This window comes from Hyalella azteca, unplaced genomic scaffold (genome assembly GCF_000764305.2).
Source record: "Hyalella azteca isolate HAZT.00-mixed unplaced genomic scaffold, Hazt_2.0.2 contig6852, whole genome shotgun sequence".
Classification (NCBI taxonomy): domain Eukaryota; kingdom Metazoa; phylum Arthropoda; class Malacostraca; order Amphipoda; family Hyalellidae; genus Hyalella; species Hyalella azteca.
In genome coordinates this window covers 191609-214120 of record NW_025936994.1, presented here as the reverse complement: position 1 = coordinate 214120, position 22512 = coordinate 191609, and the positions used below count along the sequence as shown (strand labels likewise).

General features: G+C 35.6%; 1 protein-coding gene across 1 annotated transcript; it reads right to left on the bottom strand.

Moving 5' to 3' along the window:
* Positions 1-9821: 9821 nt before the first annotated feature.
* On the bottom strand, positions 9822-20784 carry LOC108677439 (cysteine--tRNA ligase, cytoplasmic). Its single transcript, XM_018165658.2, has 9 exons — positions 20493-20784; positions 13983-14126; positions 12918-13038; positions 12173-12394; positions 11653-11814; positions 11271-11477; positions 10939-11046; positions 10315-10481; positions 9822-9987 (listed from the first exon to the last, which is right to left on the bottom strand). The coding sequence occupies exons 1-9, from the start codon at positions 20675-20677 to the stop codon at positions 9837-9839; spliced, it is 1467 nt and encodes a 488-aa protein (XP_018021147.1). The 5' UTR covers positions 20678-20784; the 3' UTR covers positions 9822-9836.
* Positions 20785-22512: the final 1728 nt, after the last annotated feature.

The following is a 22512-nucleotide window of genomic DNA, read 5'->3' as shown; positions in this document are numbered from 1 at the left end:
CTACCGTTACTGCTCACAGACATCAGTATCCCCGATTTAATTGGATTTAATTTTTATGATTTTCAATTTCTCCTATTGACTGACGAATCAAATGAAGAGCGAAAGCCTAGCTCAAGCCTGACACATTAATTGAACACTATTTTAATTGTATAATCATTTCAATTAAAGAAGATGTCTAAAAATAACAACTAATTGGTAAGCTATTGGTTCTGGTGCAAGGGTTTCGTGAATTCTATTGCACGTTACCCACCTGCAGTGGGCAACCACATTACTTGGTCCTTCTGGCAGGCTTTGGCGAATTTTATGAAGAAAACCAACGAGGTCAGAAGGCCTGAAGCTTGAGTCATCTGTCCATTTGGTGAGCTGAATTTGTCGCACGTCGTGCTTGCTTTCGCCCTGGGGTTGAAATTAAAAACGTTGTCAATGAGCGATTAACTTCGCCAACATTCCATTGAATTTTGGGTACTCATGACGACCAATACCCAGGAAATTATGTAAACAAATTGAAGTTGTACTAAAAAATTTGTTTACCTGTATTTACAAGTCCTCCCTTTGAATCAGCTGTATTTATCTTCAATGACTATCATTCAAGTAACTAAAGGAAAAACTAAGACTGAGATAGCAAATAATGAAATTATTGATTTCAAGAAAGTTTGGTAATATAAGAAAATACTAATTTAGATAGCTATTGCTTTTGTTCCTACATTATTTCGTAAATCTAGTAAAATATGATATTGTGGTAATACTTGAATTTCGTAAAGATTTCCCTAAATAACAGCCAATTTTTCGTCTTTATCATATAGTTAAACAATGAAATTAATTCATTAGAAGAATGAGAATATATCTAATGTTAATCATTTAAAATTTCAAAATCCCCAACGATTGATGATAGAAATGCTTTACGTTGAGAAACACACTATACGTTTGATTATGCATTTATGTCAGTCACAGGCACTTACATTTTTGTCGTATTTGCTTGCATGTCTTTCACTAGTACATACATCTGAAATATTCACTCAAATCTTCTCGTGCTGCCGATGACTTGCTCTCTCTATGTTCTATGTTCTTTATATTTATCATAGTTATCTATGGCGAGTCAATTCATGGAATTATTTTCAGTTTTACTCATATTTTCAAAGATCGGCTATGAAGATTGAACATTTGCGAAGAGTTTTTTTGTTGTCTTCGCACTCTGGTTTTAAGAAAACGTATGATAAAAACCTAAATCTGTTTTCAACCATACGCGCGGAAATATAAAAAAATGTAAATTGACTAAATTCATTGTAGGTAGTGCTTTGGCAAATGTTTACAATTAGTACTGCTCCCAAAAAGTACCGTTGATCGATGGAATACCATAAGCATCCCATCGCGAACTCACATCTGAGAGCTCCAAGTCCCGGGAGATGAAGAACTCTGCCCGCAGTCTCCTGATGAGCTTCACTTGAATGGGAGGGCAGTACACGGACTTGGTTTTGGACCGTGGCCAGTAGGGGCGCCATTCCTTGGGGAAATAAGCAAAGAGAATCGGTCAGTCAATGGTCAGTCAATGCTGTTCAATGACTTTGTCCATTACTTGACTGAGGGCGACGCTCTCGAGCAGGACGCATAATTGAATAAATCGATTTACTTGAGAAAATTGCTGCTAAAAAGACCACATGGTTATCTTGTACTCTAGTGATTCAAAATTCCATTTATTGATTCTGGAAACGTGAAACCAAGTTTCTTTATAGCTAATACTATAACGTTAACTGATGCATACTTTGTAATATATATCAAGTGTCATCAGCATTGTCATCGATACAAATACAAGTGATTTTCTCTGCTTTTTCAGTCACTATTACCTATATCACTTCCTCGATGTTGAATAATCGGAAAGGAACTTGTTAGTCTTTAATGATGTTTTGATATAAATTTCCTTTGATCAGACTGACAGTAGTATAGAGACCGAGCCTACCACAACACTTTCCATAAACAGCTTAAATTATAGTTTACCAATCATTTACCCCGAATATTACCCAACAAAATTAACCAATTACTCCCGAATAAAACCTTCTTCAATATTATTACGAACAATTACCCCCGAATTTGTATAAACAGCTTAACAGTCTACCGATCATGAATCTTACCCAACAAAATTAATCAATTACTCCCGAATCATGAATTAACGATCATTTACCCCGATTGAGTCATTTGAGTCATTTACCAGGTTTGAGTCATTTGGGTCAAACCAGATTGAAACCTTGAGTCAGTTTTTTTCCATGGCGCGCCCCCAGCTGCTAGCTGAGTGAGCTATCAAATTAGCTTCCACAAAAACTCGCTCCAGAACCAGGACCGGTCTGGCAGAGGTAGGATGCATCGCGTGCTAATATCGAGAGTGTTCTAAAAAAATACTGTATTTACCCTCGACCGCTAGCTGATCTGTTATACATTAAGCACTGAATTCCCGTCGAGTGAGGATATTTCAGAAGGCAATCTCTACCTATTGATCTCGTACGGAAGAATCTACAGAGCAAATAAGAACCTCAGTTTAACATAGTTACTCTACTTAATTCAGAAGGTCACTTCATTTTCTTTTGATACAGCTCATTGAAAAACTGGATTTTCAGCTATGACTCACTCATTTCTCATAGTAATACCACGTTTCTCTCTCTCTCCTGCAACGACAGTCTCATACCCATTAATACCTTTGTATGTGCTATCGAACTAATATAGTTTGTATATAATATCTGAAAATTCTATGCTACCAAACTATAGGTAATAGAAAAGCTAGATTTTGCTTTGAGTCGCTATCACCACGATGGTCAAGTGGCTAGCGATGCGTCTTGGTAGTCGCTAGCCCAGGGTTCGATCCCAAGCACCTCCTGAGGTTTTTGCAGGTCTCAAGTCAGTGAGCGGAGACATGGAAGGAGCTGTGAGGTGGTGATTAACGCGGCGCACGGCGTGCGCCACTTAGAAAACGGTCAAAGAAAGGGATACTATAGAAATCTATCTCCCCCTAAGATTTTCAAGCTACTACATCGAGACGCATGTCATTCGAAGGGGAGCGTCTGAGGTAAAATTTATCTCGGCTATTTACAAATGGATCGCTCTAAAACTTGGTACACATATGTAAAACAGAAATCTAAGACTTTATTGTTCATGTGAATTTTTCGAAAAAAATGAAAGAAAACGTAAAATTTTTAGAAAACGGTCAAAAAAGGGGGTACCGTAGAAATCTATCTCCTCCTAGGATTTTCAAGGTACAACATCGAGACACATATCATTCGATGCGTAAAGACCATATCTAAAAGTTGTTGAAGGCTTTTCTTTAAATTCTCATTTTTGTAGGTATGGGAGCATTTTTCATGAATTTTTCGGATTTTTTTCATTTTACCCCCACCAATTGGTATCACCATTACTTGTTTATACCGTTGGATTCGTCAATGTCAGCTTTAATATGAACATAAAAATCGAAAAAGCCAAAATCGAAAGATTTTGAACAGATGCTCCCTTTAACTTCTGCACAATTGGTGCATGCATTACCTCGTTGAACCAGTTAAATAATTCTTATTTATTTAATGTTAATATATTAAGAGCAAATAAATGTATTAAAATAAAAGAATTTTTTCAATGTGCTTCTAATTTTTTTCTATATAAAATGAGAGCTAACGAATCATCTAATGTATGTCATGTGAAAAAACATACCGTAAGTAGCAAAACCCTTTGGATAAATTTTCTATATAAAATGAGAGCTAACGAATCATCTGATGTAAATCATGTGAAAAAACACGTATTGAATACGAAATTTCTTTGGATAAATTTCTTAAGTAAAATGGAAGCAAATATTGTCAGCATGAATCATTGTGAAATTTGTAACACAGTAGTTAAGAACCTAAAGAAACATATAGAAACCTGATCCGATAAAGGAAATTTATTTGGTTAAGAAGCTGTTTCTGTAACAAATCGAAAAGGATGGATTATTAACTTACGTAGCATACGAAATGTTGTTTCAATTTACCTAGTATATCGACATAAAATAGAGGACACTAATGGATCATTTAAATTAGCCGCGTACCGAATCATCGGAAAAACTAGGTTACTTCGAGAAGAAAAAAGTACGCGAGAAATTCGTTGGTCGTGGTGCTACTGCAAACGTGATATAATAAGATTGAAGGCGACGAGATTGACATCGCTTCGTACTGGAAAATTAAAGGTCGAACCTATTTGCCATCGAGAGGCCACAACAAATAAAATGTCTATTACCAGTTTCTGAATACATATTCCATATTGCGCACCGCTGTGCAATGACTGGCAAGGCACGAACCATACGCCGCATCGCAGTGACTGGCAAGGCGCTAACTAATCACCGTAGCGCTATGATTGGCAAGGCTCGAACCTCGCGCCGCAGCGCAGTGACTGGCAAGCTAACCACACTCAACGCGTCACTTTGCAACAGTGCTATCGACGTACGTCAATTGAAGACTGCAGCAACCGCTTTATTAACCAATTCCAGAGCACTAAAGAGTAAAAGAGACTACGCAAATCAAGGCTTGATTATTCGAAAAATTTATTCCATCCATGCATGTCTTACGTATCCACACGTATGCGATTTGTGGTGCACTATATTTGGTATAAACTGTGACAGATCTCGAGAAAGTTGCTCGCCGAAATTCACATCTTAAATGAAGTGGCAAGGCCACAGAATATCCCAAGAATTTACAATGGTCACTTGGCTTAATTACGTTACATAACCGAAATAAAATGTATGAATTTGTGCAGGAACCCTTCAACGATATTAACGATATAAGTGCGAATGTGTGGCTAAATAGACGCTAATTCTTACACGAACTATTCATTAAGATATGAAGTATTCATAACAGGATTAATCCCTTTTATATCAAGAATACTTCTTGCCGGGATATTGCCAGAGCATACAATTTAATTTTTTAAGATGTAATCATGAGACATTGAACAATGAATGCGAAAAATAAATTTAAAATAGTAATAGTAGTATAGATAAGGGGTGTATCGTCACACTTTCCATAAACAGCTTAAATCATAGGTTACCACAATCATTTACCCCCGAATCTTACCCAACAAAATTAACCAATTACCCCCGAATCTGCATAAACAGCTTAACAGGCTACCGATCATTTACCCTGAATCTTACCCAACAAAATTAAGCAATTACTCCCGAATCACGAGTTAACGATCATTTACCCCGATTGTATCATTCGAGTCATTTACCAGGCTTTAGTCATTTGAGTCAAACCAGCTTGAAACCTTGAGTCAGTCTTTTTTCATGGTGCACATCAGCTGGTAGTTAAAGGCGCTCTTAAATTATCCTCCACAAAAACTCGCTCCAGATCCGGGACCGGTCTGGCAGAGGTAGGATGCATCGCGCGCTAATATCGAGAGTGTTCTAAAAAATACTGTATTTACCCTCGACCGCTAGCTGATCTGTTATACATTAAGCACTGAACTCCCGTCGAGTGAGGATATTTCAGAAGGCAATCTCTACTTATTGATCTCGTACGGAAGAATCTACAGAGCAAATAAGAACCTCAGTTTAACATAGTTACGCTATTTAATTCAGAAGGCCACTTCATTTTCTTTTGATACAGCTCATTGAAAAACTGGATTTTTAGCTATGACTCTCATTTCTCATAGTATTACCACGGTTCTCTCTCTCCTGCAACAACAGTCTCATACCCATTAATACCTTTGTATGTGCTATCGAACTAATGTAGTTTGTATATAATATCTGAAAATTCTATGCTACCAAACTATAGGTAATAGAAAAGCTAGATTTTACTTTGAGTCGCTATCACCACGATGGTCAAGTGGCTAGCGATGCATCTTGGTAGTCGCTAGCCCAGGGTTCGATCCCAAGCACCTCCTGAGGTTTTTGCAGGTCTTACGTTACATCAATGGGTGGAGACATGGAAGGAGCTGTGAGGCGGTGATTAACGCGGCGCACGGCGTGCGCCACTTAGAAAACGGTCAAAGAAAGGGATACTATAGAAATCTATCTCCTCCTAGGATTTTCAAGCTACTACATCGAGACGCATGTCATTCGAAGGGGAGCGTCTGGGATAAAATTTATCTCGGCTATTTACAAACGGATCGCTCTAAAACTTGGTACACATATGTAAAACAGAAATCTAAGATTTCTTTGTTCATGTGAATTTTTCGAAAAAATGGAAGAAAACGTGAAATTTTTAGAAAACGGCCAAAAGAAGGGGGTACCGTAGAAATCTATCTCCTCCTAGGATTTTCAAGGTACAACATCGAGACACATATCATTTGATGCGTAAAGACCATATCTAAAACTGATGCAGACGGTTCTTCGGAATTCTTATTCTTGTGGGTGGGGTGAGCATTTTTCATGAATTTTCCGCAGATCAAAAATCGAAAATAACTCCCCTTGTCTGATGATTTCGGGGGTAATAAGATGATTTTGACAACGTTGAATTCGTCAATTTCAGCTTTATTATGAGCATAAAACCGGAGAAGTCAAAATCTTCGATTTTGAACAGATGCTTCCCTTGAGTTCTGCAAAGTCAGAGCATGCATTACCTCGTTTAACCAGTTAAATAATTCTTATTTATTCAATGTTAACATATTAAGAGCAAATAAATGTATTAGAATAAAAGAATTTTTCAATGTGCTTCTAATTTTTTTTATATAAAATGAGAGCTAACGAATCATCTAATGTATGTCACGCGAAAAAACACACCTTAAGTACCAAAACCCAAATTTTTTAAGTAAATTTTTTTCTATATAAAATGAGAGCTAACGAATCATCTAATGTATGTCACGCGAAAAAACACACCTTAAGTACCAAAACCCAAATTTTTTAAGTAAAATGGGAGTTGATAAATCATCTGATGTAAATCATGCGAAAAAATACACATTGAATACGAAATCTCTTTGGATAAATTTCTTAAGTAAAATGGAAGCAAATATTGTCAGCATGAGTCACTGTGAAGTTTGTAACACATTGGTTAAAAACTTAAAGAAACATATAGAAACTCAGAAGCATCGTAAAGCAATTAACAATTCGATCATATCAAATGCTTACTTCAATACAAAAACAAAGTGCGTTATATGTAATCGCAATTATCAAAACTTGAAAAGACATGAACAAACAAACGCTCATAGAAAACGTTTTAGCTGCACTGGGCCTCCATAGTTTCCCGTTAGATTATTGTGATCTCTAATCTCATAGTTTTCTTCAGTAAACATGACAGACATAACAAACTGCGGCATTTCAGCGTTCTTGGTATTTTTCAGCAAATAAAAATATCTTTTCTGGATGTTGATTTTATAATTCATATACAAGTTTTCTTTCTGCTTCTATATATTTTACAAATTTTTCAGATGCATCTTCACCATTATATAATTCACACTTTGATTACCTATCATATTCGCATTTGGTATAACAACAGAAACTTTTATAGGCTCATGCTTTTGAATATTTCGCGTTTAATTCGATTTTGGATCTGTTGACATGAATCAATACCTGCTATAAAAGCCGATTCAAAATCAGCATAAATTATAAAGAGATGTTTGAGAGTAATTTGGAAGGCCTTGAATTTTCGTTTTTCATCACTAGAAACATATATGGTGGGCGAATGAATTGAGCAATCGTCTTTATTTTTTTGTTAATATAGGTCCCCGCGTATGAACGCATACAAGCAGGATGGATAAACATATATAGTAATATGACTCGCTTTGTAAATAAATGGACTTAAAGACTTCATCAGGACATGATGACTTTCGTTCTCATTTGTTCTATACAATACTGAAATTACACCGTTACTTCTAATTTATATTTTTTATTTGTATTTTTTTTTGTAATTTGAATTGAGCACAGCCCCAAACAATAATTTAAGCTTTATACATTTATAAACATATTATTTCATATATTCAAATTTATAGATGTCTTTAACTTTCATAGAGAATTCGACATTTGTAAAATCCAACTCTTCAGCTTTCTTCTTTAATATTTTAGGTATTCTATTACTATTTTTTTCATTTCTGCAGAAATGGTGCGCAACCGTTCACGTGAAGCACATATATTATCTTGGGTTTTAATGTTTATTATCTTATAAGGATGTCTCATTTCTTCTGGTAATTCAATATAGATAGAACCTCTTAAAAGTTTGTAATGAACAATTTAAATTGTGAAGTACATATAGCAACTTTTCTAATATTCATTAAGATAAAAATGACAGTCAACATTAAAAACATTCAGTTGTTTGTAAATCCTTCAATTCTTTGCATCAAATTATTAAACAGTCCTTTAATTGTATTTCAATTATTGTGAATCCTAGAAACATCAATGAATTCGTTATAGTTGAAACAAGCAGTATTATGCTTATCTCACTGCCTAATTACCTATAATTTATAGAACTCGACTTGTAAATTCAACCGTAATTTAATATTATATTTTTTTGCTTAATTACTTGAATTATTTCGGATGTTATATTCCTGATAAAAATTTCGGATCGTTCGTTGTTATATCGTGATAAATGTTTTCTAAGAAATTCGATGGACTTGCATCGAGTCTTTTAAAAGTATTTTGTAAAATAATGTAATAAAAATGACAGTCCACAATAAAAAGCATGCATTAATAAACTATCCTCAGCTACTATCAACCGATAATAGTGAATATTTAAACCAGCTGAAATCATTTCTTCAAAATGAAAAAACTGGGAGCGGTATTTTTAACACAATGTTGAGGAAATTACCACTGCCAGAAATGCATTTAAAATTACCATTCAACATTAAATCTGAGAAGGTTCCCAACGGTTTTTTAATGATAAGCACACCTACTCCTTCTGTGGCCCTGGCAAAAAAGTACAAAAAAGATTGAATGAAGGTTATATAAGGGAGTTATTTCATTGGATAGAGCTTGCAGATGTATTTTATAATATGCATACAAGAACTAAAAACAGAAACAAGTCTGATGATATCCTAGCGAAGACAGCGGCTGAAATTGCGATAGTTCCAAATGAGTCTGAACATATTGGAACTGACTTAAAATTAGTTAATGGCAAAGTGACTGGAAAAATATGTAGGTCTTAGAGTATCAAAAAACGTAGAAGCCCACTCAGAGAAGTGAGTGGTGCAATTTTGAATGAAATTTATTACAATCCTAAACCGGCTACATGAGTATAAATGAACATGTTCGCAACAGTTCTTTTCAAGAACAAGTCATGAATTCGTTGTAGTCACTGGAAACATGCACTCTACATAAACCTATAAAACATAATTCTAACACACTTAGAATCGAAGTAGCAAAGTTTGATGATCAATAGCAGGCAAATTTAGTTGACATGCAGAAGTATTCTGATCAAGTTAATAACTACATTCTAACTGTGATTGATATCTTTAGCAAACGTGCAGTGCCTATACAGGGTGTCCCCAAAAAAAAACGATACCCAACTTTGAATGTCTGTAACTCGAAAAGTAATAGAGTTAAAAATTTTGGAAGGTCAGGATTTGTTCCCTATGTTTTTCTCCATTTCTCCACCAAAAATCAGACAGATCGATGAAGCCATAAGCGTTTGATAGAACTTTCAGTGACATGTGCTAAAATCGTGCTTGCGCAAAGTTTTAGTAAGATCGTTTTGCATAATCATTACGTTGTCTTGACATGTTTTCTTTTCGCTGTTTGATTTTTATCGCATTTTCTCATTTATGAAAAAAATGCACTATTGTGCTCGTCATGTCCGTCTGCAATGTCTCGTTATGAACCATGCAATACGTACCAGGTTATGACCGATGCAATGCCTGGTCGCGACCCACGCAATACTCCTGAGTTGTCTACTAATATTATTCTCGGCGCCTCACCGAGTGCGGTCGTAGGCGGCGTTCAAAGTCTTCTCAGGAGCCTGCCAGATGGTGGACGAGGGCCCGCAGCGCCGTATGACATCCTTGGAGCTCAGCATGAACTCGGTCACCATCTTCAGATACTGACGCGCGCCTTCCATTGTGTTGCTACATGGGAAATAACTAATGTTAGTGACACCAATAATGGTAGATATGGAGAAAAAATTATCAATGCGACAGTAATGGTCGTGAAGGAAGTAGTGTTAAGGCATTGGGCGCTGACGTTATTTAATTCGAGCAATGGCATAGGTTTTAAAGGAAAAATAACTACAAGTAATGCTACAATGAATGATCTGCCTTTAAGTGAATTGAAGTCAATTTTCGTTTTCTAATACTGAGGATCTTTGACACTTCTTTAACAAGTTTTACTAGATACAGTTTGTAACGCTCACTATTTGTTTTTCACTTAGTGTAAAAATTATCATTCTATCTGACCTGCTATAGTCGAGCGTGTCCTTCCAGTGGTGCAGTAGAAAGGCTACGCGCAGCTGCGACGCCGAGTGCTGCTTCAGAGCATCGCCAATCGTGATGAAATTTTTCAGGCTTTTGCTCATCTTGCAGCCATCGATGTGCAGGTGACCAGTGTGCAGAAAGTACGTGATCTGAAACCGATCAAAGCCTTTATGCTACAGTACGAACAGCATACCTACTCTTTTGGAGGAGTTCACCAGTAGTCATATGCTAAGTTTAAAATGTTTATCAGGGCTTAAAAAATCTTAAGAAAACTGTTTGTATTGTAACAGTTCTGTTTATTATTTACATTATTCAATATCGACGTAATAATAAAAAAATTACAGATTGTGGACCAATCACTCGAATATCAATGCACATGATCAAATGTTTAATAAAAAGGGCGTACACAGGACGTAGTTAGGTGTTGTGCAGTAACTAACAATATTGTCTTAATTTGCTTCAGACCAGTGTCCAGCTTTATAGAGGCTTGGTTGTTTGCAGAGGGGTACAAATTAATTAAATGGACATTACTGATCTCCAGGTATCAACATCTTTAAAAATCTCCAGATAGTCCCTTGATTCGCTATAAAGGTGGGTCACACTCACCCACTGAGAGCACTTGTAGTGAGCTTCACTCTGTGCCAGTTCGTTGTCGTGGTGTGGGAACTTCAGATCGACGCCCCCGCTGTGGATGTCAACTTGTGACCCAAGAACCTGAAATCAACAGATACCAGTAAATCAAAAGATGATGTTCATTACAATTTACCTAGTTAAGGAGGGATATCCAAGAGCACTGGAAATTATGAGCAACTAAGATCACCAATGAGATTTTTAACAATCAACAGTAGGTAGGGAAAATCATAGTTGACAAATACTTTGAGTGACGTCCAAGACTAATTTTGATAGATAGTAATTAAAAAACTGAATAATTTGCTCACTTCTCCAGCCATGGCGGAGCACTCAATGTGCCACCCAGGACGTCCATTCCCCCAAGGCGATGGCCATGCAGGCTCCCCAGGCTTAGAGTTCTTCCAGAGGGCAAAGTCGTTAGGACTTCGCTTCTCCGAGAGTCTGTCTGCCCCGACAGAGAGGTCTCCCTCACCTTCTTGGAGAGCAGCCTGGTTGCCGTAAGCCTCTGGCACCAACTGATAACACAAGGGATAACATCATTGTTGAGTCAAATACAAAATTAATCAGTAAAAGTGGTTAGTTGAAGGAACCAACTGGTTTTAGATTTCCTAATCAATTAAAAGCTTGAGAATTCAGGTTACAGATTTGCTACAACTCAAAGAAGGCAAAAATCATTTTAAAAAGAGTTACCTTGGCATAATACTGGTTCGGCTCAGCATCAAATTTCGCCACATCAAAGTAAACAGAACCATTGGATGCATAGGCAAAGCCATTCTCAATGATCTTCTCAACAAAAGCAATAATTTCAGGCACATATTCTGACACTCGAGTGACCACGTCTGGAGGCAACACCTGAAAAGATTTAAAAGTATCAATAACAAATGAAAACTTCATGTCAAGGGTTCAATCTCTGTAATAAAAGGTTCATCTCATAATGATACATATAAAAAAAAATTCGTTTCTAGTTTAGTAAACATAGAATAAAATGAATAAATTAATAGTTTAAGTCAAAGAAAATATATAGGTATAGACATACAACTATATGATACCTTATTTTTGATATGAAGTATGATGTATTATGTGGCAAAGAAGAAAAAAAATTCTTGGCAATTTACAGATAAATATTATAACATCCTTCTAAGGTAAATCAAACATGAGCTTTTGAGCAAGTCAAGTGCAATACCGAAGCCTTTAAAAAAATGTAACTCACATTTAGTTTTTCCATGTCCTGATTGTACTCCTTTTCAAAGTGTCTAGGTAGATTGAGAAAGAGAGAATTATCAGTGACAGTGGAGCCCTTCTCTTTATCGAGCCATTCTCCCAAGACAGGCTCGGCAGCAACCACGAGCTCGAGAGCAGCATCCTGCAGCTGCTCAGGAGTGCTGCTGCTGTTCTGCCTGATGCTCTGCAGGGCGCTCGCGAAGATGTTCACCTGAGAACATCCAAGCATTTATTGAGACATCAAATTACTGTGTCATGCAGCTTGAACAACAAAACTGGAAGCTACGGCAAGATTATGAGGAATAATCAGAAAAATAAAACATTCCTCAAAACAATACAGTATACCGAGTACCTTAAAATGATGGTTTCCAACTTACATGGAATTAGAACTGCAGTACATTAGAAGTACCTAGATATAGTAATATAATAAAAATGAGGAAAAAATTTACCTAAGCATAAGGCCTAACAACTGATGAAAATACATCATCATTTACATATTCTTACTTCAGTCATATTTATACTTTCTAAAAATAGGATCAATCAGGTGACATGATAACAAAAACTTTGCAGTAACGCAGAGCCCAAATAAGGCAAAATGAATAGGATTAACATTAATGGACTAATATGTAGCTGTGGAGTGAATAATAAATCTTGTGAATTATTACAATAATTTTAAATTTTTCACAAGAAGAAAATATGATGGAACTACAATATCACATGTCCCTAAAGCTCACTTTGTTGAGCTGATCCATGAGCATGCGGTGCTTGTCAGGATCTGACGCAGCCAGTCTTATTTGATGTAACTTCAAGGCTTCTATAACATCCCCAGCTATAGTGTCAGGAGAACGTTGTTCCCTGAAACCAAAAACCATTTATAAATTTGGTGCTGGACAATAAATTCATAGGCTGAATACCAAAATTCTTAAAAATCTTTTGCAAGTGGCTAATAATTACAAAAAAAAACTGTACATGAATAAGTTAAACATCATTATCATGTCATTGGTTAAGGCAGAATCCATTTTGTTTGAAATGTTTTCATTTCTAAATTTATTTCTAAACAGTGAAACTAATGATAAATAAGTTTTAAAAAAATCATTAACCTCTGGATTAAATAAAAAATATCCAAATTAGTTGGATATTGACCATTCTGAAACAAATTTACAAACATAATATTAAAAAATAATAACTGAAATTTCAGAAAAGACAGAATTACAAATTCAGTTGCTGTCTCACTGTATAGCATAGGTTTTGAGCCAATATTGTTTGTTATCAAAGAGAGAATTTCAGTACATAGGTATAATAGGTATACAAGTATACTACAAGTTACATAAGAATTACAAAATTCTTGTCATTCGGGTGTGTGGCACATACATCCAAGCTCATTATAAGCTCACACAGCCAGGCTTTCTAATTGTGATAATGATGTATTTTCAGCTATTCCATCAGCCATTTCAATCATACATAGACATCCACATATAATTGCAGGCAAAAACTGGACAATCAATGATTGAAAAAAATTAAGTAATTCCCCAGATTGAAAAAGCAAGTTTATCACTGAAATATTGAAGCTCTAAAGTAAAAAATTTTTGGCAAAATTACAAATATGGCTTTTATAAACAATTATAAACAACATAATTAGGTAAATTGTAATAAAGCTTCAAGGATGCATTCATGGCTCCATTTGTGGTTGTAATGTGGATATCTTTTCAACAGGTTTATCACCCAGCCAAAGAGATGCTAAATCTATGTAGTCATTTTATGAATGACAGGAGTCTAATATTTGTTAATCCCATACTTACTTTTTATATTCACCATATAAATAGTTTATCCGGGCTCTTTTGATGATTTTATCATCAATGTCAGTAACATTTTGAACAAAAAATATGGGGTAGTTGAAGTAATCTTGCATCACTCTTCTCAGGATGTCAAAACTGATGTAGGATCTGGGAGAAGATAAAAGGAAAAAATTACCATATAATAACCATTGTACCTAAAAATTGATCAGATTATAGCTAAAATTTCTCATTTAAATGTCACAATTCACAAATAAATTCTGGCTGACAAATTTGCAGCAATTGTTTTTGAACATCAGAAAATTTTTGCCATTCCTGCTGACATGCCTAATTTGAAGAGATCATTGCTAGGTGGCTATAGGGCTCAGGTAGTTACAAATCTAGCCATATAATTGCTAGAATAAACATGAAGCTCAGTTAAATATTCTTTAGCCATATAATTGCCAGCCTAAACTTAAAGCTTGGTTAGAAGTTCAGGTCCACATTTCTATATACAACTTTTTTTCTGTTTTAGACCTCTTGGAGTGTAATGTCTTCTACTTTTTTGCCACTTGTGGATAAAAACCAAATAATGTGTACTGGTGAGAACAATTTTTAGGGCTCAATTACTGATATAACTACAAAGCAGTTTGTATTTTGTTATTAACTTGTTGTTTAATTTTATTTATAATAAAGATGGTTTCTATCAAAGGCTGGCAACATTACAGTGGTGCGGTGACTTAGTGGCATTGATGTCAGCAAAAATTTAGTAGTGCTAAAAATGGCCATTAGTTCTAAATTGGAACGCTCTAGTTCAGTGGTTCCCAAACTTTTTCAGCCTGTTGCCTCCTTTGGCTCCCTAGTGAATTTCTAGCGCCCCTCACAGACATACCTACACCTCTTTCTTGAAATTTAGTACGCTGCAATTTTGAAAGAGAAAGGTTGAACACAAATGTAGGTATATTTCACAAATAGGACCCCATTTAGTGAACCAATATGCTTTTCAGCTGTTTTAACTGTTTCAGCACTAGAAACCTAGGATGTCTCGGGGCGAATTTACGGCCGGACTCGTGGCCGGTCTCACGACCAATCTCCAAATTCAATTATCAAGTAATATCTCCCAAACTAATGAACGCAGGTCAATGAAACTTAGAACATGTATTCATCAGAACCTAACGGTGATGTTTAGCTTGTAATTTTTTTCAATTCCACCTTCATTTGTGAGTTACGCTTATATTGTGAAACAGGTCGAAATTCGCAGTGCTGTGTGAATCACGAATGAAGGTGAAATGAAAAAAAAATAAACTCGCGAACGAAGGCACAAAAAAAATTTCACAAGCTAAACATTACCTTTCAGTATTTAGGACTGCAAATTCAAAATTTCATACGAATCTGTTTTGTGGTTTGGAAGAAATTACTTGATTACTGTGAATTTCAGCCCTTATTGTCATATAACTATGGCAAAAAACAAAGATGGCACAATTCAAACAATTTTTACAAACTAAACATTATTGTTACGTCCTAATGAATACGTGTACAAAGTTTCATCGAGTCAAGTTCATTAGTTTGAGAGATATTCCTTGATTACCGGTATTGAATTTGGAAATTGGCAGTGAGGCCAGCCGGAATTTTGTCCGAGACGTAAACCCAGGAGAGGTTAAAAAAATAGATCTGGGTGACAAAACCAATTGCTGGGAGTCATGTGCTGCACATGTTGTATACAAATCGTCGAACAAACAAATCATCGTTTGAATTTCTGACTTTGACTTTGGACTACCACCCACCTATATTGCATCCCCACCGCTCTCTTCCTTACTGCCCCCCCAAAATCTTTCCACAGCCCCTAAGGGGGCGGTATTGCCCACTTTGGGAACCACTGCTCTAGTTGCAGTCTAGTGTTGAAAGGATCTCCTCTCTGAGCCAAGAATTTTTTTTTATTGTGATTCAACAAATTGGTGGCCCTGAGTTCAGTTTTCAAGCCATAAACCTATTTTCTAAATCATCAAACTCAATGTTGAAAACATAGCAAATTTTGTATAATAGCTACAATCTTACCCTAAAAATTACAAGAGAAACATTTTGTGTCATCTCAGAGGCAATTTAGCATCTTATGAAGCATTTTTTTTTTTTTTTGTTTTAATCAATGATGCATTATAGTTTCATTGCTGCTGGCAACCTGTCTGACATGACCTACTATAAGACCACTAACAAAACCTTTTGCAAGTTTAAAATTTGAGCAAGAGTCGGGTAGCATGAATGCAACAATTAAATTCTTGAATGAAAGCATTCACATAAAAGTTGGTGGAAGGAGAATGGAACTACACTGCAGGACATCAAATTTCATTGGTGAGATATGAAATTTTTGATAAAATAAAAGTATATGACTAACAAGCACTGAGATTTGGGATTCATTAAAAAAAGGTCTAGCTTTGGTCTTTGGCCTATGGTGTCTGATTTTTTAAAGAAATAGAATTTTTCCGATCCTATTTGTGGATGTGCTAGTAGATAATTTGCAATTATGGGTTGTAGTGTCCATTTGCGCTGTTAATTCAAGATGATATGAATAAGTACCGTCAACCGGGGCTACTCGGGACAGATTTGATTGTTTTTTTTGTTAATAACTGTTAATAACTTCTTACGATGAAACATTTCATAAACAAATTTAGGCTCATTTTATAGCTCTTTGCGAGGGCAATCGAATGGCATTGTCAAAAAAATTCCATATGCTATTCGTAAGGTGCCTGACACAAAATAAAGATTGTCCCGAGTAGCCCTGTCGGTCAGGGCTACTCGGGACAATGGGAATAAAACTTCATTTCAAAACATTTGAAGCAGGCAGAGCGTACTCATCCATTACTAACAGTACTTTGAAGTCCTCCTCTTTCATTGTAGATGATGTAGAGGTAGAATAAACGACATTTTCTGTGATTTTTACTCGTTTTTCCTTTATTGATATTTGCCATATACATTAATTACCGTCATATTATTGATGCAATATTACCATATCCATGAACTTGCCATTGAGCATTTACAACAACCTTGTCCACTGCAAGCTTCACATCAGCAGCCTTATGGCATTTTTTTTGTATCTGTAAGCTTACAGGACGGCTCGTAATTTCACATCATTTTAATTGGGTTAAGTGAATTTACTATGGTAAAAAAGATTGTGAAAAACATACCTGAAACAGAAAGGAATGTTTCAGTGACAACCAACGTATCTTTTGGAGAAATAAATCATAGTTTAGGTCAATTACTTTTCATTCTATGATGCCTGGTGCACAATTCTATACATGACATGCTATGCACAATTTTGTGATGACAGATGATGCACTAATTTTTCAATAAGTGAATTTTTTTTTGCTGAGCAAGGAAAATGTGATCAATATTCTTTGTTTTTAATCAATTTTTTTTTGTAATTGGAGCCTTTGCTAACTGAGGTTCTACCGTAAATGCGTTTTTGGGGGTGTCCCAAATAGTCCCGGGGGGGTGTCCCGAGTAGCCCCGCTGTGCGGAAATGGCTGCCATTTCTTTTTGGAATGAGATAGGCAAATTCTGTCAATTACGTTTTCAAGCCGACACCTGGGTGCAACTTTTATGTAAGTAAAATTTTTTAATACGGCAAATATTTTTTTGCTACATACCTTAGCAGTTATAACTTTACAAAATATAGTTTTTCACCATTTTTTTCAGGAATTTTTCAAATCAAGTAAATGTAGTATTTTTCGACTTCCTTTATACTACATAGATAGGAAAAATGTTGACGTTTATGCCACTATTTTTAGTTTAGCAATATTCCAATTAGTTTTGCTACTACAACAGTTTTATGCCGTGTCGGAGGCCTGTCCCGAGTAGCCCCGGTTGACGGTACCACATAGCATTAAGATTTTTAAAAACGTAACTCAGTAGGTACTCACTCCAGTGAGTGACCTAGAGCGCATTTTTTCATCAACAAAAACGTGATGGCACGGACGCACAGACAGACAGATGAACAGACGGATGGACATGGCAAGCACAATAGTGCATTTTTTCCATAAATGAGAAAATACGCTAAAAAAGGTAATGATAATATTGAAATTTGTTTTCATATTGAAATTATTTAACTATGGTTTTGACTTCAGGATAAACTTAAAACAGTCATGTGAAACTTTGAATGTTAGAAAATTAAAAATTTAAATGTAAATCTTAAATATTACATAAATGTGAGACTATTGAGCTAATATTTTTTCAAACATCTGACTTCTTGACAGGGTTGGTGACTTTTTTGATTTTTGAAAAAAAATATAAAAATAAAAAATCAATGATTTTTTCATTTTTTCAGCTTTTTTATCTTTTTGAAAGGTTATTTTTTATGTTGCAATTAGCCTACTAACAATAACAGTATATGGATCATAATGGATGGCTAAAAAGGGCACTTATTGCCTTCAATAATGGCCACTTAGGGATTTTTGGGTAAACAATTATTGATAAGCCTATTCATTAGCTTTGTAAAATTTGTATGGAGCAAGGTAACAAGCTAAATATTGTCCATTTAACTGGCTTCAATATGCAAAAACACTGCAGAAATGCAGATCTTCTAAACATTGAAGAGTCACATGACAGATAGGTACTAGCTATTAGCACAGTGCACAGCACTATCAATAGACCTACTAGTTTTATGTCTTATATATCTAAGTAGTATAGACAATAGGCCTACCGTAACACTTTTCATAAACAGCTTAAATCATAGGTTACCACAATCATTTACCCCGAATCTTACCCAACAAAATTAACCAATTACCCCTTAGTAAAACCTCATACAAAATCATTTCAAATCTTTCCAGGGGTCGAACTGTTGAGTTTAGACCATTACAACTTGCAAGAGGGCCCAAGGGCCAAGGGCATGGGGCCTTGCGAAGGGTTAAGACCGACGCACGGCGGTGGACCGATAAGTACTCACAATAATTCCCTGCCACCATGTGTGCAATGTCACAGCCACTGGAATCCAATCAGCATTAGAAAGCTAGAATGGACTGCCCCAAATGCATACAATGTTAATGCACTGATGCTTATTTAATGCATAATGCTACACTTCTTATTTCAAGTGCATAATACAATACCGTAATGTAGTTATGTCACTAATGATGGAAATCACAAAGAATAACATCTTCACTATATGTACATTCACTCATAAATACATGAAAAACTGCCTATGATTCAATCCACGAATACAAAACTGACCACTGATGCAATAAGCTGAGACATGGAAACTCCTTCCTTTTCGATCAGGAATACCAAACACCAATATACTCATGTGAAAAATGATAGATACAAATTCTTTTATATTACAAATTTATCAGTAACTGACACTCAACAGAATGGTTCGATAACCTTCATAAATTGTAAATGTTATACATGCAGAATCAATCATGTGCAACAGCCAAGGCAGTGGGAATCTAATGATGGTTAGCATTTACTTGTTAGTTCTTGTGATGCAATCAGTGGGCGAGGTAGTATATATAACTATTAACTACAGTGCATTAACTGCAGATAAAGCTCCCAAACTTAGAGATGATAATTGAGTGAAAACTTTACGTGATATATTGTGAGCCTTCTAAAGTTTTAATAATGAAGAAATCATAAGGCTCACAGAATCTAAGGTTTGATTGCTAAATTTTTTAATGGTACTCTTGTCTAATCAGTCAACTGATTGACTGAGTCAAGTGTCATGTTGTGCATTGCCTTTCTTAAAGAAGTTTTTCCGATTGCCGATGACTATGAGTTTATCCTCAATTTGAAAGCTGACATAGAGAATAGGTGCAATAAATGTTTTATTAATATTTAATTTGAAACCATTATATTAAGAGTAGATAGTATATCTTCTGTAGATCCCTCTTGCTTATCCGTGAGTGACGTGCAGTCATGCACAATTAACAATCTTGGGACCTTCACTGTGTTGCCTGATGTAACATTCATGCTGATTGCCAAGGCTGATTTCTGACAGCCTACAAACCTGTTTCTAGTTGCCTGGAACATTTTTTTCAAGGCAGAACACTTTTTTTAATTGAACCACTAATTTTACAATTCTACCCTGTAATGTTGTGATAAGAATAACATAGTTTTTGTTTATGATCTACAAGTTAACTGCCAATTTGGGATATCAGGCCAAAGTTTCCTAATATTGCAGCCTTGCAGGTAAAAATGATATACCCAGTTTAACAAGTACTTTTTGAAAGTCAAAAATAAAAAAGGCTATTTCTCTTACTTTTCACTGAACTTGACTGAAGAATAAGGAAAAAGTCTATAGGGAGGGGCAAAAATGTACAAAATTACCAGATCCACTGGCATTTTTGTCTGAGTTACATACAGGTGGCTAACTCACTAGTAAACACTGTAAAAACTTACTATGATTGATCTCACATCTCCAAATGAATATAGAAATAAACTGATTCGACAAATAGTATTACAATTACTCTCATGAAATGTATTATATTAAATTATGTAATAAATAAGTTATGTTAGAAACTAGCACACGGGCGCCAGCCTCCTAAGCAAACTTACCTAGCATGGCCCATATGGGCATGATCATAAACAGTTGGTCCACAACTGTACCATGAAACTACTCGTTTGGCCGGAATGAACTCTTCTTTTCTTCTCGTCATTGAATTGTACAAATGAAGCTTCCATTTTTTGTCCTCGATTAATTTCGGAGCTTGCCATGGAGGCGTTTGACGAGTAGCCGACATTTTTTCCACTCCCAGGACTGACACGACACAGCCAGACTACCTACTACAAGTTGACGACCTCTACTCGCACTGAAGCGCTACGCGAGTGCAACGTGTTAGGTATTCTGACTGAGATGGAGCGAAATGTAAGAAATAGAAATGACGTAATGCCGCTTGTTTGTATGACAAATTCCCTCATAACGAGGAAATGTTCAAAAAAATAAAGTGGTATTGTTGGCGAAATAGTTTTTCTAATTTTGAAGCCATAAGTGATTAAATTATAGGCTGTCGCGAGTGTAAATTCATAATGACATTTTATCACACTGGCCCGGCTGTTGCGTCATAAACGCACATCCATGTTTCGTCATATGAATAATAGCGCGTGGGTAGACAGGGTAGTTATTGGCAATTTTTAAACAAAATCAATGCCAAAATCATTAAAAATATTACGGGTCAAATAGAATAATTTTTGACAGATTGGGATCAAAATTTAACAAAATGAGACGTCTATGTAAAGAACCGTTAATTCAGACAATTATCACAGACTAATTAAAATTAAATTCGGTTTAGTTAGGTCTTTTCAATTTTTTACCATAATTGAAGTTTTGCGTTCGTCGATTCAGGTGCATTCGTATATGCTAGAATTTTTTTAGGTTTAGGTCATCGGCGAAATTTTCACAGAAAATAACGTCAAATCAAGTAATTTTCGCTTGCAAAACCTTTCCTGTACAAGCGCCGCATTCACAGAGCATTTGCAAATGGATAATATTATAATGTTTCATTTACAGAATGATGACGATTTTCACTGCCAATACAACTCACCTGGGTAGGTGCTTATATAATAATAAGATATTACTTAAATGCCACGCTCTTGCCTGTTTTTGAAGTGATTTCTCGGAGAGGGAGGTATGATTTCAATTATATAAGAGTATAGCATCCAATGTCATTTTCTTCGCGGCCGCTCTCTCAAGAAGAAAATTTAAATTTTTATCATAAACCTATCTATTTTAGCTAACATGCATGAAAATTCGAAATATATAAATTCATTCTGAGCGAATTTTGCAAACTACAACAATTATCAGTTTTAGGAACAAAATGTGCGAGAGTGTCGATGGCTCACGTAAATTCCGCGAGAAAAATTTGAAATAACACTATTTTGTTAATAAATTATTCCATTGTGAGTGATTATTCTTCAAAATTGATGTGCGACGAAAATTTATTCGAATGGATAACTGTTGTAATATTCATTAAAGTTTGAATATTCATTAGAGTTTTAATATAGAGTCTCAGCCGACGTCTCACCTGCCACCTTCAGTCCGGAGGACCAAGGAATCACTTGAAGGAGGCCCACAACGAGACCATCACTCGCCCGATATTGGAAGAATGCACCAGTATCGTTATGCGATGCCCCGATCCTATACGACTGGCTAACGTCGTTAAATATTAAAAATGTCTATCGGTAATTTAATTTTCAATCTTCCAACACCTACGAAGAATTTAGTACGACTTATTGAAAAAACTAACAAGAAGTTGGTAAATAAAACTAATTCTCTGGTCTTTAACAAAACTTGTTTAAGAGAAGAAATTCTGCCAGCCTACACTAATATAGAGTTTAGAGTATTCATTAGAGTTTTAATATAATTCAATCATAGAAGGCAATCGTCAGTCTGATTGAAGCTTACCAAGTTAATTTGATCATATCAAGAAATAGTATATAATAGATGCTGCTAAACAATTTGCTCTCGGTAAGTAAAGAATAGATGCCGCGAATATTCTTTATCTCGGTATTTAATTTAACTGCATCGACCTTTTGCGGACACGCCTGCAAACTCGCCTGCGGACTCGCGCAACTGAAC

Bases quoted from the DNA above. Each gene is read 5' to 3' on its own strand.
- LOC108677439 (XM_018165658.2), bottom strand. From the start codon at position 20,677: ATGTCGGCTACTCGTCAAACGCCTCCATGGCAAGCTCCGAAATTAATC. The intron at 11,815-12,172 runs GTGAGTTACATT...AAATCTTTTCAG, and splicing joins AGGACATGGAAAAACTAAAT to GTGTTGCCTCCAGACGTGGT. The intron at 11,047-11,270 runs GTGAGCAAATTA...TGTTGATTTCAG, and splicing joins GCTCCGCCATGGCTGGAGAA to GTTCTTGGGTCACAAGTTGA.